The 11,577-nt window shown below is 40.4% G+C and overlaps 1 protein-coding gene across 4 annotated transcripts in view; it reads left to right on the top strand.

Moving 5' to 3' along the window:
- The window catches only part of tmod1 (tropomodulin 1), a gene marked incomplete at its 5' end in the record, with an annotated part of 17,716 nt that overhangs the window by 2,405 nt on the left and 3,734 nt on the right, over positions 1-11,577 (top strand). Inside the window, 6 exon segments of one of the 4 annotated variants that reach the window (XM_024259720.2) lie at positions 3,032-3,162; positions 3,529-3,636; positions 3,719-3,862; positions 4,012-4,156; positions 5,444-5,543; positions 7,574-8,117. In XM_024259720.2, the coding sequence (XP_024115488.2) occupies positions 3,032-3,162; positions 3,529-3,636; positions 3,719-3,862; positions 4,012-4,156; positions 5,444-5,543; positions 7,574-7,592 (647 nt within the window). 4 annotated transcript variants of the gene reach the window in all.

Raw genomic sequence — 11,577 nt, 5'->3', positions numbered from 1 at the left:
ATCTATGTGATGTTACTATTGTAGTGGCACAGATATGACCTAATAATGCAAAACATGCTTGGACATCATTTTGCAACTGCAGGAGAGTTTTGAAGGGACTCTAACTGTAAAATGTAATGTCACCTGACACAAATACACGAGTGCTGATGGGGAGCGTGTGTCCTTGAAACAGAAACAACAGTAAGGGATAATACTGCATGAAGTTGTGTTAAGAGAAATTAATGCACAACGCAAAGTGGAGGACAGTTGCTTTCACGAAGTGCAGTCATTTCTCCTAATGCACTGTTCGAAGGGTCTTATCCCGCTTATACCATGATCACTTACAAATAGATATATATTATACAATATGTAGTAGTTTATTCTTGTTATTTCTTTAGTTTAGATCATTTTTTCGCAAAAAGTAGACTATTTGATATGTGATGCAGCTTGTTGTCACGCTAACATGATAACGCCTTTGAGCTGGTTGAGCCGACACTGAACTCAATCTCAGCGGCAACGTACGAAACGATAGCGATGTATATGCTGAACCTCATGATAGTTTTAGCATATATATGAACCTATATAGGGTAGCAGTAATCTTACTGTTTCTTCCCTAAAACTTGACTGTAAGACCTGACCCCCCCCCACCACTCTTCCACCTGGTCTAGCTTCCTCCTCCGCTTCATGTCAACTAACTCCATCTTTTCCTGTCAGTTCAAATATTCAAAGTCCCAGATCTCAGTCCAACACTCATGACATCCTCTTCTCTTCCTACAAACATTCCTTCTTTCTCTCCTTCTTTGACCAACAGGATTCCACCGATGGTGGTGGATGTTAACCCGGGCCTCGACCCATCCAGGATAGATATCATAGGTCTGATTTGCATATTTGGCAAATTTGGCAAACATTTGTCCTGGTTTAAACCTCAGTGGTTGGCCAGTTTCTAAATCTACTGCAGTGGACACCAAAGTAGATTCTAAGACTGGATCCAGCTGTGATCTTGAAGTGACTCTGGTTATACCATAATGGGTCATACCTCGGTAACTAATTGCTCAGGTCCTTCTAAACATCTAAATGTATGAATGTTTTTGGCAAACAAAGTGGAGGGCTATTCATAAAACAGAAGTTTGTTTGTTGATACTAAAAATACGGACTTTCATTGTGGAGCAAATCCACTTCTGTTTTATTCTCATGCTAACCAGACCTGCAAATTTAAAAAGCAAAAGCCTTCATATAACAGTAGAAATTTAACAAATGAGACAAAAGTGAAGAAGTGTAAATAAAATAAACATTTAAAAATCTTTTTTTACTCATTTTGACAAGGCAAAAAATATAGAAGTGAATAAACGGCACACTCAAGCAGCTATATGAGTGTCGCTGGGAAGGAGGGCAAACATAAATCTCTATATAATGGTTTATAGAATGAAATGTAAACAAGCTCTTTCGCTGACGCCACAAGACAAAAGGACCCTCAGGACAAAGTCTGCCGGTTGGAGCTTTTGTTTCTTCACTTACTGGCTTAGTTCAGTCACATGTGATGTTAGACACTCCAAGACCGTAGATTTGTTTCTGAAAAACAACCTGTTATGCATTCACTCATTTCTGTTATACCATGGTCCGGGCGAATACTCGAATCTGATTGGCTGCTGGGTGTGGATTAAAAAGAAGTTCTGGTCACACAGCCCAAATGTTCTGTATCACTCCGCAGGCTTCTTTAAAATTAATTCATAGAGACTGCTGATCCAGACATGTCGACCGTCAGAGTCAGCAGCTCCTGATAATGTCTGTCTAACCAAAACTACCTAAAGAAAACAAATAAACAAAGCCTGAAAACTAAGACTACCAAGATCCAAACTAAAATAACAAAACCCAGCAGAGTAAGACTGCAGAGAACAAAGAGGGGAAAAGAACAAAAAATAAATAAAAGCAAAGTAAAATAACATTTTTTTTAAGTAAGTATTACTTAATTATCATCTATTAAATGTAGATTAGTTAAATGTATAAATTGATGTCTGAGGTTCACATAGATGATAAACTATGTAGGTTTTTACATCCTGTTGACCTGAAGACGTCTTGTTTGTTCAACTCTACCTCCAGAATGAACAGATTTTATATGGAAAACTTTGGTAAAAAGTTTGATCTTTTATGAGTTAAAAACACATATTATCTTATGCTGTACAACATTGTTACTAGCTGCACTGAGATGATCCTGTTTGTTACAGAGCAGCTTTTATTTTGAAAATAAGTAATTTGAGCTTCTATCAAACGTAAAAAAAAATTACATTTTGAGAGATGCTAGGTTCTTTTTTAATTTTTGCTTTTGTTCGTGCCAAAAAATAGACATAACTCCATCCATCCATCCATCTTCTTGACCGCTTCTTCCCTTTCGGGGTCGCGGGGTGCCGGAGCCTATCCCGGCTACTGATGGGCGAAGGCGGGGTACACCCTGGACAGGTCTCCAGTCTGTCTCAGGGCCTCAATCACACACCCATCCACTCTCACATTCACACCTAGGGGCAATTTAGAGTCACCAATTAACCTATGAAGCATGTTTTTGGACGATGGGTGGAAGCCGGAGTCCCCGGTGAAAACCCACGCATGCACGGGGAGAACATGCAAACTCCACACAGAAAGGTCCCAGCCGGGAGTCGAACCGGGGCCTTCTCGCTGTGAGGCAAGAGCGCTAACCACTGCGCCACCGTGCAGCCCTAGACATAACTCATATTTACTAATTTAAAAAAAGAAAGTCATGAATGCAAATCCAAATTTCTTAAAGGCTAAAGTAAAACTATGCGGCTCCTTCTAGGTTTAGATCAGTAGAAAACGACTCCAAATGTCTCTTTTACTGTTAAAGGTTGCCGACCTCTGATCTAAGAGGTATGTTTTGGATTTTGGCCCCCCTGTGTGATTGAGTTTGACACCCCTGCTCTAAGTTATTGGGAGGATTGTAAATGAAAACGACCGTATTGTTGGATGTTGGAGCAGTGCAAGTTTCTGCTGAAGAGTTTGGCTGAACACACAGTCTTCTTTGTGATGGGGTTTTGCTCTCCAGGTGTGATCCAGTGCACGCAGTATAAGCCGGTCCCTGATGAGGAACCAAACTCCACTGATGTGGAGGAGACCCTACTGAAGATCAAGAGGAACGATCCTGATCTGGTGGAGGTCAACCTCAACAACATCAAGGTCAGGGAATGGTTTAGTTCTAATGAAGAAGAGGAAAGACTGTAACTACGTTTTTTTTCAGAATATTAGTGCTGGCATGTGCCCACAGGAGCTCCATCACTACACACTTCATAGAATTTTGTGATGTTCTGTGACAACTTTCATGTATGGATGGAGGTCCGAGCTTGACCAGGGATTGGTGATTTATTTATTTATTTTTTTTACAAAGACAAAATATTGCCATTATTGCACCTCATTTATAACATTTTAGAATTGTTGCTTGTTTTTTTCATTTGGCTTACCAACTTTTTTGCACACAGAACGAAAAATAAAGTGACTAAATGTGTGAAAAAAAACTAGAAACATCTATTTCTATTTTCTCTTCAGAATATTCCTGTTCCAACTCTGAAGGCTTATGCTGAAGCTCTGATGAAGAACTCTGTGGTTGAGAGGTTCAGCATCGTTGGAACCAGGAGTAACGACCCGGTAGCATTTGTGAGTATGTGTTTTAGATCCATCGTTAGGCCTCAGTCTGACAGATGATTGCTTTAAAACCACGTGTGGCGTGTTTGCTCAGGCCCTGGCAGAGATGCTGAAGGTGAACGTGACCCTGAAGAGTCTGAATGTTGAGTCCAACTTCATCACGGGGGCAGGAGTTCTGTCTTTGATTGACTCACTTCAGAAGAACACCACCCTGCAAGAGCTTAAAATCGACAATCAGGTATCAGTGGAGGCACCCTTCTGCTTCAGTATGATCTACTGCTTTGAGACTGTTTCTGCCATGGTGCTCTGGTCCTCATTGCTTCTTAAAGTCTTTCACCAAACCTCTTTCTCCATCTCCATTACATGGAAATGTTTGTCTGTCTCCAGAGCCAGCCTCTGGGAAACAAGGTGGAGATGGAGATAGCTAGCATGTTGGAAAAGAACACAACGCTGTTGAAGTTTGGGTACCACTTCACGCAGCAGGGCCCACGCCTGCGAGGCTCCAACGCTATGATGAACAACAACGACCTGGGTGGGTCATGTTGATTTACATGTTAACATTTACATGTTAAACTCTACATGTTACCTTTACATGTAAACTTAGCATGTTAACCTTTACATGCTAACTTTTACAAGTAAATGTTTATCTCTTAACCTTTACATGTTAACCTGAACGTGTAAATGTTTCCATGTTAACCTTTACATGTAATTCTTTGCATGTTAACCTGAACGTGTAAATGTCTAAATGTTACCTTTATGTGCTAATCTTTACATGTTAACCTTTACATGTAAATGCTTATCCCTTAATCTTTACATGCTAACCTGTACATATTAACCTTTACATGTTGACCTGCACATGCTAACTTTTACATGTGAATGTTTATCTCTTAAACTTTACGTCTTAATCTTTACATGTTGACCCGTACATGTTAACCTTTACAGACAACATCAGTGTATGAATATGTGATTAGGTCTGTGACTGTAAAGTGCTTTGGGCCTTTAATGGAGGGTAGAAAAGCGCTATATAAGTATACACCATTTCATCTTTACATGCTAACCCTGAGATGTAAATGTTTATCTTGTAATCGTTACATGTCAACCTGTACATGTAAATCTTTACATGGTAATCGTTATATGTATTGCTGTACATACAAATCATTACATGTAATTTTTTACATGTTAACCTTTACACAATAACCCCTAAATGTTAACCTTTACATGTTAATCTTTAAATGTTAACCTGTACATGTTAACCCTAACATGTTTATCTTTACATGTTAACCTGTAAATCTTGAAAGAACTAATTCGATTTTCAAATCCTGGTTTAGGCCTTCTGAACGGATGAGCTCCACCTGCAGACTTTGCTTTGATCACTGCGGTTGGAGCTCATGTGGTTCTGGTTCTTGACTTTCAGCTGCAGCTGACCTACTGCAGCAGGTCTACTTGAGGTGGATACATGTCTTCTTATCAGGGCTGAACATTTCCCTTGAGTCAAGCAGAAAGCGTGTGGTGATGTCATCCGTTGTAACTCAGCCAATGAAAACAGACCCTTCCTGAGCAATGACATCAGTGCTAAGGAAACGGCGCACACAGGACTGAGAGCTTAAAGGAGCAGTTTGTTTTTTTGGACATGCACAAACCTCTGAGCAAGTTCTGAACTTTTTACTCTTTATAGATTTGGATCTCTTCAGAAAGTGAATTTAAGTGCATTATTTGTTATAATTCTTTGTCTCATTCTATGATCTTTGCAGTGTCATGGTTTCGGCTTCTAATGTGTTTTTGTGTGAAATTGTCTTCCCTCCTCTTCATCATCTTGAAGCCCGGGTCGTCAGGTCAGAGTCAGACGGCTCCTTCACGCTCACTTTATCTGTCCCTGAACTGGAGAGAGCCTTCGGAAAAAAGTTCAAGTCCAGGACTAAGTAAACTCCAAACCCAGCACACTGTGAGCGCTCTGCTTTGCTTTCTCACCTCCTGTCAGGCACAGGAGCTCCTGCTTCTTCTCCACGTCTCCTACCGACACTTTCTATGTAATCCTTCTGGTCTCATCCCACTAGAGGAGGGCGCTGTTCAATCCTTTGTTTTCTCCATACAAAGATTATTTTTGCTGGATCTTCTTCTTTCTGTCATCTGCAGAATTTTCTTCTGGACTCTCTTCAAACTCAACTTCTTTCAAACTTTTCTGAGGCCCCGCCTTTCGCTCCTTGTGGGTGCCGCCCATTACATGACGTCATTCTAGCGCCGACTGCGTCGGCATGTCTGCGTTTCAACCACAAAGTGTTGTTTATCAAAGATGCGGTACAGGAAATTGAAATATAAATTAAGGGGAAAAGAACACGGCCACCAGCAATATGCAAAAAAACTCCTTCTTCCTCCTTGTTTTTACACAACAGAATGGTGATGCTAACGGGTTCATTTTGTGGTGGAATTTGGTCTCAAAATGCAGATAACACCACCAGATAAACATTTGAGGATTCATTAAAATGATGAGAACATTGTTCAGATTAGCACCGTCTGTAAATGTTTCTGTTCTCTTTGAAGCGTCATCAGTCTGTGAGTGTAAGACTGAGAAAGTCCGTGGTTTTGGATCCAGTCCTGAAAATTGCATTTGGTCTGTATTCAGACTGGCGTCAAACGGTCTTCCCTGTTTCAAACTAAGGCCCAATCTGAAATCTTCCCTTCCCCTTCCCCTTCATTCAGCCCTCCAAACAGAGAGTTATGAAAAAATAGTGTCTCATAATTCGGACGTCACTTTTGTTCAATAACGTTATCAATAATGGCCGCTCCGCTAGCGTTAGCATGGAGCTTCCAGCGATTGAATAAACATAACAGTTTTATAACTTTAAAAAGGTCATGGTACAACAAAAAGTCATCACTTACATCAAATGTAATCGTCAGTTGTTTAGAGAGCACGCACATGAAGAAAAGCGCTTCTCAGTGCGACGCGGTTTAGCCTCGCGACGGAGGACTTTATACCCCTCCGTTTGGAGGGTCGGATTTAAAAATATAATTTTCCTGGACAAGACTAGCACTTAAACTGCCCCTTCAAATGGAGGGGACGGGAGAAGGGAAGAATTTGGATTGGGCCCAAGTCTTGTAAACAAAACCACGTGACTAAAGATCCCTTCAGTCATTGGCCAGCAGTTACGGGGGCGGGGCAAAACCAAAAGAGAAAAATGAAGTTGCCAGGATTTTTCACTTATTCAAATTTTTTATTTTGTTGATCGATTCCAGTCCAGTTTTCTGTCGATGTAGACTCCCAGATACTTGTATTCCTCCGCTGTTTCCACTGGATACAAACAGGGCTCACAGGAGATTTGGTCTTGTTCAGTTCTTTAGTTTTGGTTATGTTGAACTTTAAAATAGTTTTTAAAGTAACTACCTGTGGTCGAAAACATACATTTTCCTCATTCTTTCTTCTTCTGGATTAAAGTGTAATACTGTTGCGCTATCACCACCTAGTGTCCAAACTGAAACTCCCTCCAGGAGAAGCAGAACAATGTTTCCAATGTTAATGATCTGAACATTTTAGTTAGAACTTCTCCTTTAGAGAATCCATGTAACACTGGATGATATTAACAATCTCATTATTTCACTGATACATTTACAGGATGTGAACTGGATCAGATTAATATAAATATATTCAAAACAAATAGTAGATAATTATTGTATTTCTAAACAAATGAGTATAAATATGTAAACTCAAATTTGAATTGAATTGAAGAATCCATAGAACTGAAAAAAATTGGAATCGAATTGATTCTGGATTTTATAATTGATACCCGGCCCTATCCAACACCATCCATGGGTTTATCCTTCCGTTTAAAGGTTTTTAAAATTCTTTTGACTTTATCTTTTACATTTTCAAACCTTCTCTTTTTTCTGCTCTTATTTCTCTTCATAATCTCCTGTTGTCTTTGCTGTGAATCTGATTTCTTCCTTTCATCGACAGTAAGAAAGAGACGGCTTGAAGGAGGACCCATCTTCCCAAAGTGTCGGACGAATGTATGAAATGCAGGACGTCCCTGAAGTTCCTCTGTCACGTCTGACCACAGCTTTGCACTGTCAATCACCTCAGACCGCCTCCATTCTCTTTACTTACAGACCTGTTTTATGTCTTGGTAGATCCTTGATGTATTGATCAGCATCATTGTTTGGTCCTCTCAGTGCATGCTCAAAGTCAGATCCTCAAAGTCAAAGCCAAGTTGACCCATATGGTTTAAAAGAGGCAGATAGTGTGGGTCCCAATTGGGTTTGTCCACAGTTTGCGTGGTGGTCTCACCTGTGTTTGCCCACTGTGGCTTAAGTGGACACTCGGTGGGTAGGCTCGCTATGCTAGCCAGCCACCAGGTTTAAAGCAGTGCTCCCTAGCTCGCTACAGCAGCGTTCACTGGCTCATTCATTTCATCTTCTTGTCCGCTTCTTCCCTTTCGGGGTTGCGGGGGTGCCGGAGCCTAACCCGGCTACTGATGGGCGAAGGCGGGGTTCACCCTGGACAGGTCACCAGTCTGTCGCAGGGCCTCAATCACACACATTCACTCTCACATTCACACCTAGGGGCGATTTAGAGTCACCAATGAACCTATGAAGATGTTTTTGGACGGTGGGAGGAAGCTGGAGTCCCCGGTGAAAACCCACGCATGCAACGGAGCTTGCTAGAAGGGAGGTTGCAACAGGGGTTTTTGCTAGCATGCTACAGCGGAGCTTATTAGCTCGCTACAGAGGAACTCGCTAGCTCAATACTAGAGAGCTCGCTAAAGAGGAGCTTGCTAGCATGCTACAGGGGGGGTCAGTAGCATGCTACAGGGGGGGTCACTAGCATGCTACAGTGGAGCTCACTAGCATGCTACAGTGGAGCTCACTACAGAGGAACTCGCTAGCATGCTACAGGGGGGGTCACTAGCTCAATACAGAGGAGATCGCTAGCTAATTAAAGAGGAGCTTGCTAGCACGCTATGGTGGAGCTCACAAGTTCAAGACAGAGGAGATCGCTAGCTCAATACAACAGAGTTCGCTAGCTCGCTACAGAGGAGTTCGCCAGCATACTACGGCGGAGATTGCTTGCTTGCTACAGGGAAGTTTGCTAGCATGCTACAGCGGAGCTTGTTAGCTTGCTACAGTGGAGCTCCCTAGCTCAATACAGCAGATCTTGTTACCATGCTTCGCTGTCCACTGGGCAGTTGGCTAGCATAGTGAGTCTACCCACTGAGTGTCCACTTACTGTAAGTCAATGTGGGTAAACACGGGTGGGGCCACCACGGACACTGCGGACAAACCCAATCGGGACCCACATTTTCTGCCTTTTTTAAACTATATGGGGTCCACTTGGCCTTGCTGGCTGGGATTAATTTTATATTTTGGGCCCCAATCTTTTTAGACTTTTTTTCCATCAAGCTCAGACTAAAAACAAGAACACTGTAAATGAAACACCCAGGAACTTCTGTCATTTAGTTTTTAGCAGCATCCTTCTTTATCATTTGTTCTGGTTTTGAATTCACTGAAAACTGAACGCATTTTTAGAGACTCAAAGCACCAGCCTGTTGACACCAGCTGCTGTTTCAAAAATGTTATTTATTTGAGACAGATCTGGAAAGATACACATTCATAGAACATATATTATGTATCAAAATGACAAAGTAAATCACTAAACCCATTTATATGTCACAACCCGCAGGTTTTGGAACGAATTGCAGCTTCATGTGTGTTTGTTATTATTTTTATTTGGTAGATCAGAAATGTTTGCTTTAATATAGAACAGGTTCTTCTGTGATGCTTTGTTGAAGACTATTATCCACTGAGTGGCTTAACAGGGAGACGTGTTCCTGCAGCAGCAGAGTCCAAACATCCACACAAAAACTACAGAAAGACTCACATTTCACCTGACTCTAAATCTGTCCTGTAATTAATTATTACACACCTTTGGCTGCATAAATGATGCAGAATTAGCATCGCTACTAAAAATCAGTCTCAAACTAACACATACAGACATGGTGTGTCTGACTGAACAGCTTTAAGATCCCAAACGTTTTCTCTGTTGGAACGTGCAGACTGCATGTTTCAGGGTGATGTTTTACTGTATTACTTTCTGGCAGATGTGACTTCTTTACGGTTTTACGATTGTTGTTGTTTTCGTTGTTTGCTTTCTTCTTTCCTGTTCTGTGAATGTTCTGATTTCAGGATTTACTGGGTTTTGTTGAGTAGAAAACTTTTTTAGTTGACATATTTGTCCATGAATAAAGGTTGATATGGTTTCATATTGTTCATCTAATCCAAACTTTATTTAGTGCAGGAGTCTAACCTGCAGCTCCAGATCCACATGTGTCTCTTTTATCTCTCCATGGTGGCTCCTTGGACAAACATAAAATAAGTCATGGAGACTGCTGATCCAGACATGTCGACCGTCAGAGTCAGCAGCTCCTGATAATGGCTGTCTAACCAAAACTACCTAAAGAAAACAAATAAACAAAGCCTGTAAACTAAGACTACCAAGATCCAACCCCAAACTAAAATAACAAAACTCAGCAGTGGAAGAACAAAAAAAAAAAATAAAATAAAAATAAAAACTTTTTTTAAAGTAATGATTACTTAATTATCATCTATTTAATTTATATTAGTTAAATGTATAAATTGATGTCTGAGGTTCACATAGATGATAAACTATGTAGGTTTTTACATCCTGTTGACCTGAAGACGTCTTGTTTGATCAACTCTACCTCCAGAATGAACAGATTTATATGGAAAGCTAAACTTTGGTAAAAAGTTTGATCTTTTATGAGTTAAAAACATAAATTATCTTATGCTGAACAACATTGTTACTAGCTGCACTGAGATGATCCTGTTTGGCACAGAGCATCTTTTATTTTGAATATAATGAAAAATGTATATATATCATATTTCGAGAGATGCGAGGTTATTTTTATATTTTTGCTTTTGTTCCTGCCAAAAAAAAGAGATAATTCATATTTATTTTAAAAAAAGGTCATGAATACAAATCCAATTTTCTTAAAGGTTAAACTAAGACTATGCAGCTCCTTCTCTGTTTTGATCAGTAGAAAAGCCCAAACGGCTCTTTTACTGTCAAAGGTTGCCGACCTCTGATTTAAACACTTCAAGAGCAACATTCTCTCACATGGCAGCACATTGACACACTGTGGCAAAAAAGAAGTACTGCAGGTTCACATTTTTTATTTTTAGTTAATGTTTATTAGAAAACATTCACAATTGACATGACTGTTAGAAGAAACGGTGACATCATCCTTTTGGAGAATCATTTCCACTACTTCTTAATAACTGGAATGGGGGTAAAAACATTGCCCTGTTGGAGGTGTGGGGCAACTATCAGTCCAAGACATGACACACTGGCTACAAACAAGGTTGAGTTCCACATCTGAAAAGTAAGCAGCAAAATTTGATCAAAAACAATTCACTTCTGGTACACATGTGGAACCGTTGCAAAAAATCTTAAACTGAGTAAAAGTCAATCTCTCCATTACTGCATTACTTGCAGTTACATTGTGAACAAAAACAGAATTACTTGGGCTGCATGGTGGTGTAGTGGGTAGTGATCTTGCCTCACAGCAAGAAGGCCCAGTTCAATTCCCAGCTGGGGGGTCTGAAACAATCACCAATGGGGACCTTTCTGTGTGGAATTTGCATGTGTGAGTTTTCTCCAGGGACTCCAGCTTCCATCCACCATCCAAAAATACGCTTCATAGCGAACATGTGCACACATAGGGCCTTAGGGGTGCTATTTTTGCCTTATATTAAAACGTGCCCTTGTGCCCTGTTTTTTTTATTATTATTTTTTTAAAGTTTTTATATCAATTAACTGTTGTTAGTGATATAAGAAAAAAAAACATTGCTAATATTCGACTCCACTCAGACCATAGACTGTAAAAATAATGGACTCAGCGAGCAATGAGGTCCCCCATTGGAAATGCATTACTTCCTCTCCTC

Source organism: Oryzias melastigma, linkage group LG1, assembly GCF_002922805.2.
Source record: "Oryzias melastigma strain HK-1 linkage group LG1, ASM292280v2, whole genome shotgun sequence".
NCBI classification, from domain to species: Eukaryota; Metazoa; Chordata; class Actinopteri; order Beloniformes; family Adrianichthyidae; genus Oryzias; species Oryzias melastigma.
The sequence above is the reverse complement of the archived record's forward strand: the minus strand, read 5'-3'. Positions and strand labels throughout refer to the sequence as shown.